This window comes from Camarhynchus parvulus, chromosome 6 (genome assembly GCF_901933205.1).
Source record: "Camarhynchus parvulus chromosome 6, STF_HiC, whole genome shotgun sequence".
Taxonomy (NCBI): Eukaryota; Metazoa; Chordata; class Aves; order Passeriformes; family Thraupidae; genus Camarhynchus; species Camarhynchus parvulus.
Genome location: NC_044576.1, coordinates 28,133,841 through 28,157,467, shown reverse-complemented (window position 1 = coordinate 28,157,467; position 23,627 = coordinate 28,133,841). Strand labels below are relative to the sequence as shown.

General features: G+C 37.2%; 1 protein-coding gene across 3 annotated transcripts in view; it reads right to left on the bottom strand.

The window, feature by feature from the left end:
* Positions 1–23,627, bottom strand: part of ATRNL1 (attractin like 1) — a 425,510-nt gene that overhangs the window by 107,607 nt on the left and 294,276 nt on the right. For all 3 annotated transcript variants that reach the window (XM_030950737.1, XM_030950738.1, XM_030950739.1), the window contains exon 27: positions 6,990–7,097. In XM_030950737.1, coding sequence (XP_030806597.1) covers positions 6,990–7,097 — 108 coding nt within the window. The remainder of the gene's footprint in view (positions 1–6,989; positions 7,098–23,627) is intronic.

The window sequence follows — 23,627 nt, the reverse complement described above, 5'->3', positions numbered from 1 at the left end:
AGATCCTACAGTTCACGAGGTAACAAGCAAAGCCTTTACTCTCCTGTTAGGGTGAAATATTAGGAAATCAACCTCCACCTAGACAAATCTCCTCTACATCATGTCTAAGGGTTTCTCACAACACCTGTTTGCCCATGAGGACAGAAATAAAGAAGCAGAGAAAAGAACACAGGGATTTAGAAAAAAAAATTTTTGCACATTTAAGAGACTGGATACACTTTAGAACTGATACAGAATTTTTAAAAACTTGAAGTTAAGGACTCAACCAAAACACCAACAGGTTTTGAGGTGTTAGTGTATATTTTAGGAACAAACACACGCACACAAATATGGTCTGTATGAAAAAAATGTGGCTTATTCCAGGCAGCATTTCTCAGGTTATTTTTAGCTTCCCCATATGCCAGAGAAGAAAAATGCTACTCAGAAACCTTAAAATATTGCTAATGTAATTCTGTGCAACAAATTGAACATCTATACCTTTTCCATTGATTTAGTATACACAACACACAAAAATTATAGCTGTGACCAGTATGCATGAGCAGCTAGGTGAGGCATTTGTTCTGAATCTTAGGCTCAGAACACTCACAGGTTTCTAGACATACATTTTAGGTGAAGCCACAAAAATCTTATGGAAATGTAAAGATATTTAACTGGGCAGAGCGACCCTGTTGTGTGCAACCACTGCATGAGGAGCAAAATAGTGTGAAATCTAAACATCTTGCATGAAAAACTTCATATAAGGAAGGAGGTGGTGCAAACCAAACAATGCTGTTTTGGGGTAATGCTTTTCTCTAGTGGAAGAGCCACCAGATGTGAATTTTGGTGATATAACAGCCCTTGCACATAACATCACAAAAAAAACCACACACAATGTGGAGCAAACATTTACAAAGAAGGAAAAATGCTGGACAGTAGGGTTTAACATAAAGTGACTCAATAGCTCAGGAGAAAGTTTTCTGGATGAACAGTACTGAGGGAGGGGGCAGAGAAGGCAGTGAGCCATCAAGGTTGAAGTGTAGCACAAAATAATGGAGTTCTTGAGGTAGTGGACAGCAAATTTAACATGATCTTTGAGCAATACAGAAAAGTAGAAAATGTAATCCAATACAGGTTTCTCCTCTTCAGTGTCAGGTGTGACATCTGACTACATTTCTCTGAGAACTACTAGTCTAGGATGCATGGATTTTGAAAGACTATAAAAATGGCAATGCACTTGTTAAGAAAAAAACTAATTACATCATCAGTACAGACTTCAAGGAGAATATTGAAGCTATTCCAAATAGGATGGTGATCATGTTTGGCAGACCTATAGTCAGGGAGAGGCTGGGGTCAGAGATGACTTAACAGTTTCTGATCTTGAGAGAAAATGGAGGATGTAAGTCAATGAATAAAACAGCAAAAGTGAAAAGAAGGGTCATAAATATTCAGTAACAGAAGACTAACATTGCAGTGAAGGTAATTAAGGTGCTCAAACAAGAGAAATTGAACATTTTCAGAGAGTCTGAAGAAGGAAGAGCTAGGGAGCAATCAGAATAACAATAAAGACAGATCTGAAAGGAGGTATCTAATGCAGCTATGGTACATAGGACCTCAGAAATATTTGTCCATCCTGCTCTAAAAAGCTTCCAATAAAAGAAATTCCATCACCTCCCCAGGCAATTGCTTTCAGTGATTCAGCTTTATTATGAGAAGCTTTTCCTGATATCTTCCTAACCCTTCCCTCCTACAATTTAAGTCCATTACACTTCTGCCACCTGCAGCACACCAAGGAAGATTTTGCCTTCCTGATTGCTGTTTACCTTTTGCATATCTGCAAGTTATTATCTGGACTCCTTTAACTAACCTACCCCATTGTCTGTGACTTTTCATTGTAGTTATAATTTCTAGGTCTCTGATTGCTCACATTGTTCTCAGATTCTCCCTCCTCTGGTCTCCCTGGAGGCACAGAGAGCAGCTCAAGACTATGACATGACTTTTCAGTAGGCAAGAAGGGCAACTATAAAGGCCTTTGATAGCTCCTGTTGCCAAATACATGTTGCCTTTATGGTCACTGGAACCCAGATGGCCATTTGAGGGAAAACTTCACCATTATCTAAAATAAATTATTACTTTTTGCAAGGGCAGTGAAACTGATACTCTGATACTGAGACTAATATTAGGAACTGAGCATATCGAGAAGAAAGGTGATGCTCTGTACAAAGGAGTTGGGAAGAGCCTGTTCCTTGGCTTTAGACATTATGTCATCAACACAATGCAGGTGCAATGCTGATGAAGCATGCAACTAGGTGAATTTTGTTCAAAACAAGGTAGCCTGCATTTTCAAAAGTTACTCACTGATTTAGTGAAATTATATAAGAAAATTAACCCACCTTAACTAGATTTATTTGTAAACCAAGAAAAAAGTCTCTTTACTGGCAAGAGAACATAACACACAGCACAACTTATTAATATATACTACAATTACTTAAAAGTCCACAAATCTGTACTACAGGATTGCAATGTGTTTTGATAAGTCACTCTACTTTCCAGCAGCCATTCTTTGTATAAAATGACAGCTGCTTGTGTCAGTGCACACCTTCCAATTATTTACTCAAAAAATGACAAATAATGGCCAATATTTGCTTCATACTTATCAAAAGGGCCTGAAATTCAAAACTTATTTAATGAATCACAAATATTACTCACCAGAAAACATTATTTGCTAGAGAAAAAACATAGATTTTATTAGAAATTCAAAACATTTGACATCATCCTACCTTGTCAGAAGCAGAGGATGGTCTAATATCTATGACAACTCTAGGGAAAGTGCAGTAATTTAATGGCAAAATGACTGAAAGATCTACTGTGTGCTTTTCTGCAGAAATAATTATGAAATAACATTGATTTGAAAAAAAAATCCAAGTAATACCACAAATATATCAAATGGATGATCATCACAGCAGTAAATCTGCACTTGGCCCTCCTGCAGGCAACACCATGTCTGTCTTTACTCCAGCAGATGCAGCACAGTAAGATGCTGCTGTTCAGAGCCTTAGCATGACCAGGCATTAAGTGTTTGTTTGCAGCAGTGTTTACCTTGTCTTACCTAAGGAAATAATCTGTCCTCATTTCCAAAAGAAAATACCCAGAAATTAGGCAAAGAGGGGAAAAACATTGTTTTACTTCTCAGTTAACACATAGATTAACTGAAATGACTGTCAGCAGCACAGTAGAAGAAACTCTTCAAAAGTGATTTACATTTTAGGGAAAAAAATTGCCTAAAGGAGGTTTAGAATATGAAGATAGCCTAAATGATTTAGCTTTTGGTATATACTGAGAACTAAAAAGCAGCCAAGTCTGGAAATGGCTCAGATGTGTGGAAAAAAGTAATGAAAGGAATAAAAAACACTGTAACACTGAGGGCACTGAGTGCCAAGAAGCTCAGCAATGAGCATCTATTGATCTATGATGCTACTTTGATTTTTTTTATGATTGTGGTACTGAAAAAAATTATGGTGGTATCACAAAATAGCTAATATTCTCAAACTCTCTGGACAGGATGCTTTTGCTGTTTTCTGACTCTGCTCTGACAAGCCTGTGCTATGCGCTACTGCTGGCAAGGGGCCCTTGGGAATTCTCTCTGTCCTTTTCCCTTCCCCTGGTTCACCAGTGACTTCACCAGAGCTGCACTGGACTGCTCCCCTCTTGGGATCCAGAGGGTCAGTGCCCTCCAGGCTTCCCTTCCCCCTCTCCACCACAGTAACTTCAGATTGCTCTTGTTCTGCCCAGGAGGGAGCGAGGGGTGTCCTGCCTCCAGCTTCACCTTCCCTGCTAGGGCTCACCCAGACCTCATCACCTCCAAGCAGTGCAATGGAAATCATTACAGAAGCAGATGAAAATGCAGATCAGGACTAGCACGGGTTAAATATCATTAATATCATGGCACAACAGGAGTGGGTGCTGCTTGGTACATTTAGAATTGGGATAACATCCCAATTAATATCCTATCATATCATTAGGAAGGCAGTGGTTGGTGTGATACAGGAGAGGAGGGCAAGGGAAAAACGAAGTCTGCTTTCTTTTGTGTTAAGTTTAAACCAACAATAAAACGTTTAAGAGTTGTAATAAAGCCAACACGACAGAATAGAAAACAAGATGAGTCTTGCTCATTTAAAAGGTGGCCTGAGGAGGTAAAAACTGATAAATAATGTTGTTTAAATGGGTAAGAACAAAGGCTATTGGCAATGCCTAAAAACCCATTCAGATAGGGAAGAGGAGGAATATGATGCAGATTAAAGTTTTTTGAAGGAGTTAATATGGAGATGCTGTCATTTTGTTGTCAAAACATTAAGAAAGATAGGCTGATTGATGGAGACTCCAAAACTGAGGTTCAACTCTCCTCTGTAGTGTTTTCAGAATTTTATTTTAATTTATTGCAAATTGCTGCTAACTGAAAATAGACCCAAATATTACCAGTTGTATTGTAAGTATCTAAACTAGGCAATCATTTTAAGTACAGTATTTATACTGTTGGGGTTTTTTTTATCTTTTCTGAACACTGGGTAAAAAGTGCCTTACTATTGCAAACTAAACCTCTCCAGCAAAACAGCTACTATGGATATTTACAAATAAATGCAAAATACAGCTGTTAACCAAAGAGTATCCTGGCATTACCATGTGCAGTCATATGAATACTGCCACGTACCAGAGCATCAGCATTAATGTAGAGCTCCAGTTGTACAAAACCACCACCACCACGGGAGGCAGGTGACCTTACTGAACAGCAGCTTTACTGTGCAGCTGAATGGGAGGCTTGCAGCAATGTCTGGAAGAGTTCAGTGATGTTACCCAGTGCCCAAAGGGCCCACAGATCAATGTGGTGTCACTGGAAGTGTCAGAGTTCTTCCAACACCAATAGAAGTGTAACAACAATGTCCAAAGTATCAGGGAGTAACACACGATGCAAATAAAAGTGTGAGGAGAGGGAATGCAATGCACCATCATCAAAACTGGAACCCCTGGTATATCAGTGCAAGCCCTCTGCAATGGCAGCAGAACATTTTGAAGTTACCATATATTCTCATTTTTTCACAAAAGATCCTTAAGTTTCAGTCTCAGAAAGGGCCAATGGGTGTCAGATATGACAAAATTTTTAATGTAGTTTAATGATTCTAAATGAATACAATAAAATGAGGTTTACAGGTATTTCATACTGTTCTGTTCTTGAGCATTGTATCCTGGCAACGTGTGACCTGTACTGGCCTCAGTCCAAAAGAGCAGAATATGAAGAACAGAACAGCAACTAAAACTTTAAGCAAAGAAGCTCAATATAGCCCCTTTATTTTTACAGAATATATACCAAAGGACAATCAACACTTGAATTACATTCATTTAATCCCCAGCACAATGACTTTTTTTAGATATAGATCAGTATAATTCCAAGGAAATTTTGAATGGACTTCATTCCATGTATACTATGTATTAATTAAGAAATAAACCACTACGGATGCCGAATTCTAAACAATTGCTAGAAAATGCTTGGCTAGGAAAAAAAAGAAGGTAATAAAAACTGTAAAATATAATTAAAATATTTTAGGATCTATCTCTTTTAGTGCTAAATAAAAAACACGAGAAAGAAAATGTAGCAATTAAGTTGTGATGTTTACTTCTAAAGTTTAATTAAATAATCAGTATGTACAAAATTAGAGTATGGATGCCTCATCATCCATTCACTGCCTCCATCTGAAAAGAAAACAGGAAAAAATCTCCTCAGATAGCAGTGCAGAGACAATGAAATCACATTGCAAAAAAATTAACTTTTAACTGCAGTGTAATGTCCTCAGCTTGGGGAGCTGGAGAGGTCTTCTCTTCCAAGATAAGAGACAGAAATAAGGTGGTTTTGGTGAAGAATGCGAGGGGTTTAGTATTAAGTCAGAAAATAACACAGCTTCTTCAAAGAAGAAGCCACCTATTCCAAATATTTAAATTGTGACAGTAAGAACAATTGGGATGACTTCCTGTTCAATAGCAGGACAGAGCACCTCGCTTCGATAAGTACTCAATAGCTGAATCTTTTTCTTTCTACTATGCTTTTGTTTTTCATATCACTCATTCTCCCTGAACCTTGGAGCTTTGAGAGATTGTATTTAACCTTCCACTAAGATGGGTTATTGAGGAAAGTAAGAGAAGCTTTGAATTTAAGAAGAATTGGCAGCAATGAAGAGTACAATCTTGAAAAATTTCAAAGCTAGAACACCTTGTTCCCAGGCCCCACTGTAAACAGGCTGAAGTAATAACTGTAAACACAATATTGTAAATAAAGTCAAAGGAGTAAAGGAGTAGAAGATCATCTTCCAAAATCTGAAGCTAGATTAGATATTCATTATTATCCACATATGGTAATTTTCCTTCTATTTTCAGGCGAAACTTCTAGAATCCATTTCATGCATTATTACACCATTCCAATATTATATTGCTTTACATATTACTATTTCTTTTCCAATGCACTGCAATTGCAATAAAAGAATGCAGTAATGTGGCCATCTCCTACAAACAGAACCATGCAGTACAGTCTGTATGCTTTAAACCTCTGTGTATAAAGCAACACTGAATTTTTACTCTAAGGTGCTTTAGTTAGGTTGTTTGTTGTAATCTGTTAATTAAGATAGATGTTAACTAGATGGCACTGTGTACTTGAAGGACTGAGCATGACATTTGCTGCTGACTCCTGCCCGAGTCCTGCATTTCTTCAGCTCACATCCATCACAACAGGACTGGCAGGTGAGCTGCCTGTCACCCCAGCCCAGGCTAATGGATTCTCCAGTGGTTTTAGGTACAGCTTATGTCATGAGATTAAAACTCTGTGCCTTGGAAATGACAAAACACATGTAGCTGAGACTTGTCAGCTCCAGGTAGTCAGATGCTGCTTGGTTTCAGAAGCAGATGCAGATGAGACTGGCAATATAAATATGCAAATCACAATGGTCCCTTGTCAGCACCACTGTTCCTACCTCTAATGGCCCTCGTAGAAAGTCTGTTTGCTCAGCTCCTACTTCCAGTGCTACATCGACAGAAGCAAAGGGGCGGCTGGCCATCTGCTGTCGCTCCCGCATAAGTTGCTGATGAGGAAAAAATGATGTTTTAACAAAACATTAAAAAATGCACCAGATATCAGTCTGCCCTACTATACCTCCCATTAAAACATAAGAACGCAAACAGCATGCACACAGCCACTTTTGTGATATCAAAGTGAGAAAGTTATACCAAATCATAATCATCACCATCTACATTTACTCGAGAAACAAGCACAGAAGGTTATGATGCCTACAAACGGCCTTTTAGCTTGAACTCTGACAAACTTTCCAAATGAAAGCTTCCATAACTGACTGTTCTCTCTAAATAACTGCTATTTCTGTAAGTTACAAGCAAATATAGAAAATGGTTGATAAAAATGGTTGAAGTCTAATTCCGCTGATAATGCATACATTAGAACACCTGCCAAAAACAAGTCCACTTGGCCTTTAAATTTTCATACTTCACAACTAAGCCAGATGGAGTTAATAGTGTCAGGACTCAATTTTATGCAGAATCTTTTCTGGTGTTACTTTCATATGAAGAATAATATGCCAGGATTGGGAACTCTGCACCAGTACATTAGAATACACTCAGCTATGCTCACAGAGCTTGTATAATCCCTTCCAATCATACCAGTGTGCACAGAAGTCCCAAGCAAAACCACAAAGTTAACTCATATTTCTTCCTCTGTCTGTAATTATAATGCTTATTAAACCACAATGAATAAAAATGATGACCAGCAGTAGATATTACAGATCTTACTCCACTGGTTCAGTGCAACTAATGAAAGCATTATTAAATATTTAAGGTGAATGAGTCGTGCAATTCAAGTGGTGTGTTCCTTCAGCTGAACAGGATGTCACAGAATCTTGAAGAGACAAAACGCTTGCAAAAATGATTTATTAGAAAATATCTGTTTCATTTTCTTAACGTTTTTCTCCCTGTTATCTCTGGAAAGCTTAAAACATTAGAAAGTGGTGTCTGAATGTAAATGACACTAACACCATGACATACTGCTAATAAAAGCCTTTGAAATAATAAAAGGTATGCAAGCAAATATTTGCTGGCAGCTTACTAATAAACACTGTTGATTTAAGATCAGTTACAAAGCAACAAACTCGTTTTGTAGTGCTTCTTATGCATTTTGCCTCAGCTTGCTTTTTAAGATTGTCTATAGAAATTTAAAGATGCACTTGTAACGTTAAAATCAGACCAGAACTTCTCAGTACACACCCAGTACATCCCCAAGGCCTGGATTTTATAGCCAAGCAGTGTTTGTCAGCAAGCACCTGCACAAATGGGCTCCCAGTATATCACACCAAGAGGGCAATCAATATGTCTGTGGGCAAAACTGCATGTTTTATATTGAGAATAAATAAAAGCCAAGTATGAATATCTAGATGGTTAAGAATTATGTTTTTAACCCTTTACTTCAACATAAAACTGCTGGTCTCTGTCTAGGATTTACATCAGCATTGATTTACATCAATACAATTTACTAAAACATTTTACTGCTGGAAAGAACTACTATGAGCCTCCAGTCCTACCAACACCTTGAGAAAGACCACAAAAACTTCAAGTATAAAATAATGAGTCACTACATCCTAAAATTACTATATGTACCTCCTTTTCCTCTTAAAATAGCAAAAATTGAAGAAAACAGTGTAATTAGAACAGTCCTGCCACATGGAACTCATTACAGTATTCTAAGTCTGCAGAGCTATTGGCAAGTGCTTACTTTTTAATGGGAAACCAAACACTGTTTTAAACAAATAGAATTGCTTGGGGAAAATACTTAAACAAGCAGAAAAACCTATGTTCCAAATGCACATACTACTATTTAAAAGATTTATTTAATGCAGAATAAAAAGAAATGTATTTTTATATGTTATCTGGTTTTTAAGGCCAGTAGGTTTCTCCCCCTCTTCTCCTGGTCAGGCATTCATCAGAACCTTTTCATTCAAAAGATAGTCACTGTAATTTCGATAGTCTGCCATTTGAAAAGAGTGCAACAAAGATTCTTAATTAGCTCTGTAAACAAGAATGAAAACTTGAAAATGTTTGGTTGCCCATAAAGCGCTGCTGATTTTGGCAGCTGAGCACTTGCACATCAAAGTATTTTACTCAAAACACTGCTGCTTTCCTTCATCACTTTAAAGCTCTCTGCAAGGTGCACGACAGAAAAAAAAACCCAAGATGCAATGAGGAGAAATACAGGAAGATATTATGATGTTTAAAATCAGTTTTGTGGCTGGAAAAGGTCATTGCCTCCCACCATTGGCAACTGCCCCTGTACCAATATTGGGATAAAGTTCTAGAGCTTCCATTTATGGGGAATCTGTACCTCACCCACAGGGCAAGGAGGATGGAAACTGTTTGATCAACCATTTCACGAGAAGAGTGAAAAAGCTCTTCCTTACCCTCTCAGCAAAGAGATAAAAAACCAAACAAAATCCCTCCACTGATTTCATCACAACTAAGGCAGAATAAACAGGGGATAGTGGAAAGTGAAACTACAATGCTGTTACTTCTATATACTCGATTCCAAAAAATATACTGAATTTTGAAATTTACAGAAAAAAACTCCAAACCCACAATTCTGCAGTAATTAGGGACATTCACTTGGAGACATCAGATAAACAGATAGTATTAACATGTAATATTTGAATATTTTACCACAAATTTGATCTATAGCATTTGGAATGCAGGCACATCTCTAAATATCCACTTTAAAGTATGGGAAATTAAAAATATTATTTTCTCAGCACAGGGCTGAGAAATTCAATGAGCATTTATTTGACTTAGCAGACAACCAATTTCAAGTTCTACCATAATTTTAAATCTCATTAAGTACAAGATTATTGACAAGATTAATTTTTTTAGGCATCTCTATTATTTTGCAGCAATTCTCATGTATTAATTTATATCCTATTAAGGAGTTTTTAATATAAAGTATAGAAGTATAGCTGTCTTCAGTGAAGAACAGTAAGATGCTAGGACACTATAAATTAGGTCAATTTCTCGCTTGACACCCATATTTTAAAACATTTCTTCTAAACCCAACCATTTTGGCATAATTATTTCCCTATCATGGGAATGTGCATTTCACCTGATTCCGCATGAACATGTAGACATCTTAGCCTGCAGATAATGATAATTTTGAGTTTTGGTGTCCTGGTGAAATAAAGATTTTGAAATGGGACTTGCTTTCCCATCTAGAATTTTATCCTAAGAAAGCAGTTGCCTGAGAATACAATTCAATTTTAGCATTGATCAAAAAATTTTTTTGATCCACTCCTCTGATCAATGCAGTTTGGAGTAAATGAAAATGTTCCATGGCATCTCGGATGCACTATAACAAGGAAATTTATTCCTTGCACAGTTCTTATTTAAGTAGAAACGTTTTGATACTTTTTGCTCTTGGTTGATAACATCACTTTCAAAATATTTTAATGCCTATATTGTATTCATGTACAATAAAACATTCAATGTCAAATACATATTATAGTGCGTTAACATTAACAGAATACAATATTTCAGCAAACTCAGGCTGACATGTTTCAAGTCTTGTATTTTAGGAAAGGTTACCATTTTGCTTCTTTTTTGTTTCTTTTTTTCTTTAAGATTTGCTCTCTCATGTGGAATTGGATATTGCTCTTCTGACTAGCACGGCTTTTCTACTCTGTTCACCTTCCAGCATAACTGTCCTGGAAAAGCCCTAATTGGAAAAAATCTAATAAAGTGCATGAGTTGTTAGGAACTAGGAGAGGTGTGCTTTCTCTTTGTTATACAGTAGCAGACATTCTATAGAGACTGAGAGATTAGGAGAGCTGAAAAGAATGAGGCCATTTTAGTGCCATAACAGGATGAACAGAGCAATCCTTTCAAAGATCTTTCTGTTACTATTGGGCACCTCTAACGAGCTCCTGTAGCCCACAGGCAACCAAAGGTACCCATAGTGTGCCATAAAGGGGGCACAGACCAGTGTGCATGCCCAGGGTCACAGGGCAGATGCACACTGGGGTAGGAGTATGAGGTGGCAAACACCAGAAAAAATGTTCAGGAGATTTCTGACTGCCAAACAGAGCCAGGAAGTCTCAGTACACTGTTCCAGAAATAAGGGTATGGCAGATGGAAAAGTGTCTATTATTTTAACAGCAACTGCCTAGGTTTTATAGTTTTTCTTCCTTCACATCTTAGATGGGTTTGGTTTTCTTCCTGGATGACAACACTATCAAAGTGGTACCTGGACATGTATGACTTTGTCAAGGTGAGCACTGAAATCCAGGAAAATGGTAATTCTGCAACTCTCTGCAAACTGCTGTCTAGCTCAGTGCTGCACAACCCTCCTAGAGACAAGGATTTTTCAAATGTCTAATTTGAAATTCCTGTTCTGCTTATTCATCCTGCAGGTCTGACTTGTCTGCAGTTACAACTTGGTCACCTCCTTTGCTGCTTCTGTACTGTCAACTGCTGATGTGAGTAACATCCAAAAGCTACAACAGAAGCATTAACAATGCCATGCATTAAATCTGAGTTTTATAGGAAAAATATTTGCAAGGAGAAAAAATGTCAAAACCTCACAGAGAGTTGCACTGATGAATTTCTGATCACACTGCATTTGACAAGCTCCAAGGCTTAAAAAAAATTAAGACTGTATGTAAATCGACAGCCCTGCAAAACCAGAGCCTCTCTAAACAATGCAATTCACCCATTCATTGAATATTCTTGAAGGTTCTTACTGCCACATTCAATCAACAGAAGTTACATGGACTTGCACACATCTGCGTGGATCACTGATATTTTACTTAGAAACACAATTTAATTCTCTTCCTAATTCTTAAGTTCTCATTTTCAAACTGAATTATACGTAGTGATATTGTTATGAAGCCCTGATTATTCACTTTAATTTGCACAAGACAAAACTTGCCTCTCTGTAAATTTTCTCATTGTAACTCTTTGCGTTGAAAATCTCTTCAGATTAAATTGGCTATTTATATGGCTGGAAAGGAGAGCAATTTCTCATTTACATGTTGAATAAACTATTTGACTTGGTTAATTTCCAAATCAGCTGCTTTCACTGGAAAGGCAGATCACAGTCATAAAACCTTTTTGCTGGGTTTTAGGTGAAATAAGCTCACTATTCCATGACTGCATGAGGTACAGTGATTTTAAGAGATGGATAAAAGCTGGCATAGGAAACCAAGCAGCAGGAATAGCCATGGTTCTGACAGAATCTGACAATCTGAATCTGGTCATTCCCTCCATCATGAACTTCCTAAACAATCATTTCCCTCTGCCTCATTTCCCACCGTGCTAAGTGGAAAGTTCCCTGACACAAGAGAGCATTCAGGTAGGCAATGAGATATTACAATGATGGACATAGTATAACGTGCTATTTGCACTGCAAAATAGAGTCTGTGGAAACTTCCTGAGATACCAGGGCCTATTCCGTATCACTTTCTTGTAAAATTGCCTGAAGAAAAGGTGCTCTCAGGCGTGTGCAAAGATCTGTCATGGGAAAAAAATGTGAGGAGTTATACTTTTTGTCCTAGCTTTATACTGAATAAAATGAAGGGCTATTTAAACTAGACATAGTCCAGCAAACAACAGCTAAGACATACTTAAAATACAGTGTACACATCCCCAAAAAATAACAGTTCCAAAAGGTCAAGTTTTTATGTATCCCTTTTGGAAACCAAATACCAGTCGTCTGCAATTTCCCTTGAACAAATCAAAAATGAGAAAAAAAGATGAGCCCTGAAAAGGTCATTTTTTTGCTAGATCCAAGGAACAGATATTTAATGTATTGCACATTAGCAAGCAAAGAGCAAAATGTGAATCTGCTGTGACTTTAGCTTTTGGGACTTTGTGATACTGGAATAGAATTCCCATCTCTAGAACACTGAAAGAAGCACCCTGGGTGATGCTCATTTGCCAGTAACTTATGGGGGATCATGTTACAACAAGGTTGTGTTTGATCCTTCATATCTCTTCTCTAAAGAATATTTTGGCATGGGGAGATTTTTTGGGTACTAAGAATCAATAATAAACTCAAAATTCAATTTCCTGCTTTAAAATTTAAGAAGTGCTCCACAAGACCAAATCCTATTATCACTTTCACTTGTATCACACTGAATCCATGTAGCACATTTACACAGATCTGTAACCACTAACGTTTTAAAGGTTCCTAAAGATGTACTTAAGTCTTTCATAGGTTTTGCTAATCCCAGAATTGTGCTCTTATTCCAAATCGAGTGGGTTTAAAAAATCCTTTCAGCAAACTGTTGAATATTTTGCTGTTAGCTATCACAGCCATTTTCAGCTGACAGAAATTTCTAAAAACGCTTGTTCTGCAAAGTAATTCTGTGCACAGAGAAGAGACAGGTCAACTAATTGTAGATGTTGAAATGTTTCCACAGAAAACATTCTGTATTCACCTAAGGACAGTTGTTTATAAGTGAATATATTAAAATATGTCTTCAAATTATTTCAGAATATGAAGAGACAGTCAAGAATTGTATGGTGCAAACTATGCCTTGGAAGTCTGTCATCTACAATGGAGCCACATAAATACTGCTTTCAAAATGTTTTCTAAAGAACTACTTTAAAAAGTAACTACCATTTTTATGAGTGAAATAGCCACAGTGGGAAACTTAAAACAACAAAATCTTAGTCTTTCCTATCAACAGTTGTTAAGCAATGGCTTTTTGACATGAGGCACCATGAATATTACCCATCATTATCATAACTGTTAAAAAACAGCTTTAGTTCTTATCTTAAACAACAGATGACAAGCTGGTAATTTGCAGCTCTTCCTAAAGTAATTCAAATTGCTTTAAAGATAGCAAACATGTTCTGATAAAGGAAATTGGGCTAAAGTGGTGCCCCACGAGATCACTTGGTCCACCCCGTGCCTTGCTCCTACACAAGGGCAGTGTGATCATGATTCTTCTGGCAGATGTATGTTTTTTAAAAGGCCACAGTGGTTCCACAGTTCCTCCAGAAGTCCAGAACACTTATATTAAATCTTCATGCTGAAATTTAAGCCAATGACTGCAGTGGAGACCATTCTCTGCCTACAAGTGAGGAGAAATAGCCCCCAAAACTCTTGTGTTCTTTACAGGAGTTCTTTATAAATCTGAAGTTTCCCTTCAACCTTCACAACTGCAAACAAACATGGGTATGTAAATGTTATCTCCCCACTCCTGCTCCCATCTTCAGTGCTCCCTTCTGTCTGTTAAATCAACACCAGAATCAGATTCCAGCAGAAGCCCACCTGATGCACATTTCCCTTACAATGAACAACTTCTATCCAACTTCAAAAACACACTTTGACATTCGCTTCCTATTTGTCTAAAAGGTCTGTTCATCTGTTGTATCAAGAAATTGGGTTTGGCTCGACACAACTTGTGCTTGAAAAAAATAACATTAAATTCTTACAGATCATGTAAAAATTGTTTATCCCAATACTATCCTAACAATTCATGATAAATTGGCTGGTGCCTAATTGCCCAGCCCTTCCTTTGCCCTCTTCTTTTCTCAGATGAGAATTATCTCTGGTTGTACTTGAAATCTTAGAAACCTGACAGGCTCTGGAATCATCTATGTGCTTAGCCAATTCTCTACATATTCTAAAAAAATTTAACCGGGTTTTGATATCTGAAAATGTTTACCAAGTATTCTCCTACATATTTTTCTACTTTACTGCTTGATATTGTACCCCATTTTCACTGTAGGTACCTAAGAATCTTTTTAAAGAGGCCATAACTAAAGCACTTTTTAAAAGAGACTATTCCCTAGCACAGAGAAAAAAAGCAGCGTACATACTATTACTTTAAAGAGAAGCTAAAGTGCAAGACATGTATATCTTAATTTGCAAACAATGTCAATGCATTTTTTAACCTACATGACAGAAAAAGGGTAGACACTGGATTCGTTTCTTTTGTGAAGTGATGTGAAAAGTTGCAGTCCAAATTATAATGACTGAATTGGAGCTAGGCCAATTTATAAAAAGCTGAAGTGTCTGAAATGTACCTGGGTGCCAGGCCCTGTAGTTACTTCAGGTGATCAAATATTCAGATTTTCTTTCCAGGTGACATTGAATTGAAAGCTTATATTTATTTTTCTTCATTTTTAAATGAAACTCTAACACGTAGAAAAGTTAGAAAAGAAATAATAATGCTGAGTAGGAAAACTGGGCTGTATTCCAACAAAGATGAAGTTTGTCTTTATTATTACCTCTAATTCTTTAAAACCATCTATTATTTGAGATTACTGGTACACTGATAAAGCGACTATGTAAATTAAACTTTTTAGGTTCAGCACCACTGACAATCACAGTACTATCCTAAAGTGATCCTTTAGAAGCTCCTTAAAGCATAAATGATATCACCATTAAGGGAATTAAACAGGTGATGTACCATGACTGACTGATGCCTTTAAATGCTTTCAAGCTTTATTCTTTAGAGTATTTAGCTGAATAACCATCATTGTCCCTGCCTTGCAGAGGGGACCAAAAAGAGGTACCATGACCAGTGTTCCTGCCTGTGTCAGGATGGAAATGCCCTGACTCACATGAACCCCCAGTGTGAGGAGCTGAATGGTCAAGCTACAGCACCTAGTGCTACTCTCTTGGGGGAATAAAGGCCTTTTATAAAATCCTTGCAAATTTTGACCCTGTGTTACAAGGTTGTTAAATCACTTTTCATTAAAAATGAGCCTCATTTTTAGCTCAACCACTGCATCCAGTAGAAGTTTGAACACCCAGTATCTTTCACATCGGCCATTCAATGAAATCATTAGTAAAGACATAGTTTTTAGTTATAGCCAAGACCAGAAAAAAGTCTGGTTGCTCCAAGTGTACAGAAATTCCTTGCAACAAATCCCACCCACTTGGCATTTTCAGCAAGAAGGGGTTTGAAACTAGGATGCCCATCTGAAATCTGGGTGCTAGCCAAAGAAATATTTCAAACTTCACAGATTTGCTCACCATACGTGGTACATTCAGGTCAGCAAGAATTTGGCACAAACTGCTGGGGGGAATGGCATGTGGGCAGAGCCAGCTCATGGTGTGCAGGGGAGCAAGAGGCTCTGAAACTGATGCAGTTCTGCTGTTGGATCGGAGTAATAATGTGAATTAAAGCAGCTCTCCTTTGTTCATGTTGCTTCTGTTGGAACCACTGATTTAGCAGATGTGAGATGCTACACTTCTAATGGGGGCTGCTCAAGAATACTTGAACAGTAAAAGTTGATGGAAAAGCTTTCCACTCCTCCTAGAGAACTAAGAAATCAAGGCCACTGAGCATCCCTTATCTTTGAAAGAAACCAAGGAACCAAGACAGTTTGCTCTGAGTTCAAATATCTTGAACAGGAAAGTACAGAAATCAAGAAATTGCTGAAACATGTAACATTTCTATGGAGAATTAATTTAAGAGTTGAGTTGCTACCTAGAAAGCTAAAGGGATGAGAACTTGTCTAATCTCCTAAAATATTTCAGCTCCATCAGAATTTCAGAAATAGAGGGTTTTTAAGCATAGCTACACCAAAAAAGTTTAAAATACAGTTCTGAAATAAGAAGCACAACAGTTATTCCAAGAGACTACCTTGGCAATATATGTAGCAGCAGAAGTCAGGTTGCTATTCTATTAATCTTAATAATTTTGTGCACAACCCAGCTGCAAACAAAGAAATGTGATTTTCCCAGTACTGCTCCTACAAGGGATTGCACCAGCCTGTGTGTGTGCATACTCTACAGATTAGAAAGAAATACTGTGAAGAAGTTAATCCCTCACTGCTGCTACACTGAGACTTTCAATATAAAAGTGACAGAGTGTAAATCAAAGCACCCTGGCATTTTGAGCTCCAGTCAGAATGTTTCAAGAGAGAGAAGTGGGACGATTTAGAGTTCATCAATTATATCACATCAAATTAGCCTCTATCACAGGCTTGGCTCGACAGCTTTCATCTATTTTAATTTACAACAGAGAGGACAGCCAAGTACAGGATTGTGGCAATGACACAGTCAGAGGGAAGCACAGTACTTCTGTGTCACAGGAATGGAAGGCTTGTCTGAGCAGCCACTTCAGCTGGGTCAAACACTCCAGCCATGTTTAGTTTCTTCCATTTGCTTTGATCCAACAACCCTCATCCTCATTGAAGGAAGCAATGTACTCAACATATTTTTAGTAGTTCTGCAGTCACTGTCCTACAGACTCTGTTCTGTATACACCCACCTTACACAGTGATTTACCTTTGCAGTTAAATCCTTAAAATAGATGAGTAGACTCATGGAATGCTATTGTAACTGTATGTGGTTAGGACAGAGGCTAGCTACCTTAAAGTAAAATCACTATCAGTAAATTGTTAAAATTTGCCTTCCAACTGACAGACTTTAAATTTGAATTTGCCATGGTTATTCGAAGACACTGACAATGCAATAACTTAAATCACAGTGAAGCACAGGAAAGCACTGAAGGACCTTGCACAGATGTAACATCACAAAACATTCTATATTAAGAATTCATCCCTTTGCTATGGATATGATCACAAGAACTGTGCATCATTTAAATTGTGGTTTAGAAGCTTAGACAGATTCAAACAGAAAATGGGTCTTGTGTTAGCACTGCATAGTGGGGAATTTGAACAACAAGGATGAAAAGTCAGCTTTACTGTTTCTACACACAGTAAATCCTAAGAAAGAAACAAAAATAACAAGAATACTCTTTTCCACAAAGCATTTGGTTTCCCTCGTCTCCTTTCTTTTTTTTAACACAGGCAAATGAATGTAGGAATTTTAAAATGCATATATTGCAATGATTACTGCACCAGAATGAGCAGGGACTTCCAAAAGTATATTTCCAAATAGGAATTGCGCACTGACCACATTGGAATTATGTGCACATCGCTTTTACCTACTTTCCTCTAATATGGCCCATTTCCAAATTAAATACTGCAAGCTTTAGGCAAGTCAAGGTCATCTTTCCCATTCCTTTACTTCCTCCCCAAGCTTGACTTTACTGGTAGGATTTTAAGTGGTGAACTACTAATAGGACTACTACTAATAGGATTTTTATGGCTGTCTTAAAGGGTTTTTTAAATAATTGTATCAGATTAAAATGCCTAGGGACAAATAAATTATCAGAATTTCTGACTGCTACTTTTTAGTAGCAGTCAGATACTAGAAGTGATTAGTTGGAGCAAAAACTTAAGAGACAATATTATCTTTTAGCTGGAATCTTAATTGGCTCCTTTTTTATAGGCAGTCTTGTACAGTTTGTATAAAGAGTAAATAAAGACAACAAAATATATTCATGACGTTCCTCTCACAAAACATCAGACATTTTTATATTCTGCAACAGTAAGTCACTTTCTGCATAGGAATCTTTCCCTGCATTGGAGAGAGCCCTAAATTTTCCAGCAATGTGGACTTGTTTTCTGGTATTGTTTCCAGCTGGATTGGTTTAAAATGTCAGGGAACCTGCTACGTGTTAATAGTTTTTTATACAAGCATCTGCTAAATGCTTTCAAATCTACACCACCACAATATGTGAGACAGCTGGAATTTCATTAATTGAAATTTATTTACCAAGAAAAAAAAGGCAATAACATCCTCAATTGTGAGAAAAAAGGAAACAAAGATATTATCTATGAGTTAAAGATGCCACACATCTCAATGATTTTCCTCAGCCGACTTATATTTATCACAGTGCATGCAAAGCAAGGGCTTGCCCCCAGGAGCTCCTTAAAAAGAGCATGACAATGATGATTTGGCTAATTAATTTTCCCTACTTATTTGGAATGGAGGGAAATATTCTAAAATGTAATGCTCAAACCCTTCAACATGAGTTTTGATTTTCTTACTTGGGGCTGTGGTGGTTGGTTGATTATTAACAGGGAAAAATCTTGATTATGTGAACTTTGAAATTTAAATAGATATGCTTTAACCAACAAATATAAATTCATGGATTTATATTCTCTCTCCCATTTAACTGCGGATCAGCAAACCTTCTCTATTTTCATCTGGGTAAGGATCCCACTCAATATTAGCTCTAGCACAGGTTCAAAATGCCAAATGACAGCAGGAAAGCCTGGGACACTGCAAAGGAGGCAGCTCCTTTCTGTGAAGCAAAGATCAGGCTCCGTCAGTGTAGGTGAGCTGAAAGACCACAAAGGTGTGAAGTACAAGAGCAGTGCTGGGATGTGATGCCCTGAAAGGATTCTCTGATCCTTCCCTGCCACGCATAAATGATGTGGGCTACAGAAGCCATTGAAGGTACTACACGAGAAATTTCTGGACAGTGCCCCCATTGCAGCTTCTCTGCACCTGTGGAAAACTTTCTCCACCAGCGCTCAATGCTTAAGACAAACTATTCATATTTGGCACAGGGGATCTTGTGCACTGCTAATAGGTCCCAAACCCTCAGCTAAGGCCATCAGGAGAAGAGAAGGATGTTTTTCCTCACCAGGTTAGGAGAGGTTTGGAGCTTCTCATGGAGTAGGATCTTGCTTTGTTCACTCAATACAACAATTCTTTATGCCCACACTTCATACCAGTGTGGAAAATCCAGTTTATATAGAGGCAGGCAGCTTGGCAGTGCTGGGATACCCAGCATCAGCTGGGCTGAAAGACCAGCATCAGCTGTGATTTTTCCTATGTGCAACCCTAACACCTGTATTAGGAGAAGGCACATGAAAATCCAGCAGCAAAGACACTTTGATGGCAGGCAAAGGGAGACTGAACAGTCCCACTCAGTGGTTTATTAAACTGTATTACCAAATTAAAAATATACACAGACACAGGTTACTTAAACCACATCTTGTCCTTCATGTCCTGTATGGCCATTTTTGAGGGTCAGTACACAGGAGCTACTTTTACTTGGGTAAGTAGCTCCAAACAGGTCCCTACAAGTAATTTGGTTCTTTTTGGTGATGGATTATATTAATTTTTTCAAAATTCTACCTGGTTCAAGATTCAAAGAATGATATTATCCTTACAGGTAATTTCTTAAACATTTTATGAATACTCAGAGGATACAGAAAAAGTTCTTATATTTTTGGTTTTTTGTAATTTATATTTTTAGTATGAAGTTAAAATTGCCAACATCCCTGATTCAAATACAAAAATCCACTCTATATAAGAACTCCTAAGTGGCTGTTTGACATTTACTGTGTTGTGTGTGCTCAAACACAAAAGGTGGGCAAACAGCACTAAAAAATTTGGTTTCATACAGGGATACCCTAGCATCTACAAATTATTGATTGTAAGAAGGAAGCCTTATTAGAAAATTATTAGATTTTTAAAGAGGATTTGAATATTAGCCTTATTTTCTAATTTATCAGCATTTTGATTCCCTTCTGTTTGAATTCTGATGAATGAGTCTTATGATTTCAACAGTAAGAGTTTGCTTGCAGTTATATTTCACTGGCCTTTAAAATAACGTGCTTTCATTCCTGTCCTACAGGCAAAAGTCATTTCTGAGTTTCTCAGTTTTTGATGGAGGGAAATTTTGACCTAATTTTCTGAGACTTTAAAGGCAAAAGATGTCAACAATTCTTAAACACATTTTTTTAAATGCAAGTGCAATAAAAAGTGCTTCAATAAAAATCAAGATATGAAAATAGTGGTTTATCAAATTATTTTCTTTGCAATTGGCACCAGACACATCCAAAAATCCTCCCTTAGGCTGTACCAACATTTTAGATATACTGTGAATACACCAATTAAAACAATTTGGGACTATGTTTTTCTCTATTACATCAGTTGGTATCAGAGTCCAAACTTCTAAAATATTCACTCTAAATTGTCTTCTTGTCTACCATATCTCTTCCTCTGCTGAAAATAAAATAAGTCCTTTTTAAAAAACCCACTATTTCTGACAATCAGTTTACACATGCTCCAGCATGGTTTTAAAAATATGTTTTTATTTTAAAAACTCTGGCTTGATTACAAAAGTACAGGCTATATGGTTTAGTGCTCAGAAATGAATGGTTTGTACCTGAATTAGTCCAGAGAAAAGACAGAAAAGTCATTGGAATTCACAGATGCTGAAACACAGCTTGAGCTACTTACTCCTCTTTTCTTCACTCATATTCAATGAATCAAGGCTTACTGCAGCTGAGTATCTCAATTATTATTATTAAGTCCCTGCATTCTAAACCACTTACATACCCAGCAGAGATCAAGTCCTTCCCTAATCAGGTCCTTCAGAGTTTTCTGAAAACAGGAATCATGGTGTGACCCACACTGAGAATGCGTTGACACCACTCAGACTGACAAGGTCCAAGTTATGCTAAACCAGGATGGCATTGCATAACTTGTCAATGAAATCCCCCTTGTTTAGTTCTCACTTAATGAGAAATTCTGCTTTGTTTTTCTGATACATTTAAAGTTCTGTGTCTGAAGATATTTTTGCCTTCAGTCATGCATAGACAACATGGAGACAAGTGGATTTTATTCTACAGTTTGATTCCCTCTCTCTTGAGCATTAACACAACAAAGTATTTAACTAGTTAGAGGGATTTGCATAAAGGAACACTCTGCAGATTTAGGAGTGGATAAAACACAGTTAAATCTCATAGAATAAAAATGCTTCCTTTACATTTTCATCCACCACCTGTACTGCATGTATAAATAGCTTGATTTGGAGTAACTAAATTATTTTAAAATTCCTTGTATTCAATCTAATGCAAAATGTATATATGAATACAGTTATTTAAGCAGCCACACCAGCCCATGTAATAGTTATACCAGCATTTACTGCAACTACAAGTAGGAAAGGATGGCAGGATATTGGCATTTTCTTTCCCACAGTGTACAGTGGGTTGTTTCAGATACTGAGCTAGTTTAAACATATAAAACATGATTTTCTTTAGAAAGTTAAAGTAAGGCTTACACAGAATGAATGCAAATAATTTACATACATACAGGTGTCCCAAATTTCATGTATTCTATTTAATTCCAATGCATATTAGACTTTCACAGCTGAATGAAGAGGACTTTCTAATACAGCTGGAAAGTGAACTGAAGAATCATGCTGGCTATAGATTGCTGGACAAGCCAAGAGACCTGTAAGCCAGTTTCCTCTTCTGAAAAAAGTGTCAAAATACACAACAGAGAGCTACCTGCAATTGCAGCACCTTCTGAACATTTCAGAAATCAATGCTCGCCTGGCCCAAAGCAAAATAGTTCCATTTTTCACTCACTCATTGGAAAGCTTCCCTGAAATATCTAATTTCTCATACAAAGCTGACATTTAGATAAAGTAGTATTTTTGAAAAATATGCTATTTAGCCTTAATAACAAATAATGAGAAACATTTAGTGTAGGGATCATTGCCATAATTTCAAGGATTTTACTAATTCTATACATAGCTTGAAGCCATTCAGAAATGTTTCTGATCCTACTGTACATCAAAGAATTACATGAATTTTTAAGCAGAGAATAAACAAAACTGAATTGTGTGAAGTAAAACACAGCCATGATGAGAGATGACACACAGTTTACTGAATTTAGTCTGGGATTTTTTTTGCTAATCTTGTATTTCCAGACAGTATTTTGGCCCTTCAACATATAAAATGCAGATTGGTAGCTGTGACTCAGCTGCACAAAGCAGCTCTTTTGTTTTTCTCTCCTGGGGCATTCCTTGTCCAGAAGCAAACTCATTTCACATCACCTCAGCTGCCATTGGCAAACTCACCGGCAGTGCAAAAATGAAGCAAAAATAGAGGCTGGACCTGCAGTTTACCATATGCAAAAAGGACTTCTAACACCACTTCACCTGGATATAAGTTATATTTACCCTTCAAAAAGTAAATCTCTATCTACCACCCTAATGTGGGCCATCCATTTCAGCTGCATTTCTCAAAGAAAATTTATTTCAGAGAAATGCCACCAATGATAGTACTATATATATATACACACATGAGGCTCAATACAGCATGCTTTTATAACAGTTTAATACAATCTCTAATAAAAGGTCCAATTTTTAGCCACTTTAACAAACCAACCTGCACACCAAGTTGCCACAAACTCCTCAAACAACTGGGCATTACTTGTGGGCATATTGCTATTTCTGCTAAAAAAATCCAAGCCTATATGATGAAAAACTTCACAGACATCAACAAGACTTAGGATATGTGAAAGCCTCCTTAAATATCTGGATTTCCACAGAGGTGGTTTTGGAGGGCTCTGCTTCAGCTTGGTGCCGCAGACAATTGCACCAGTGCACAGAGCTTGGCTGCTGTGTTTCCTAATGCAAAATGACACGGTACATTATTTGCCACATCAGGAAAAGCAGAAACTATGCCCCAAGGCAGAACATCCTGAGTCATAATTATTCAATTACCATGTTTAAGATCATCCACTGTTGTGTGAGCACTGTGAAAACGAGGCATAATGAAGTGGGTTACACCAGGCCTGACATTTCACCCTTCTGTCTGATCGTGCTCACTTTGGGGATTTAATTCAGTTCTGTTGTATCATTCTCTGAGGCTTATTTCTATCTCCATTTTAATATTAAATTAGAAAACATTTCTGCTTATATGTTATGGAAGTATTTCATGCTACATTAAAA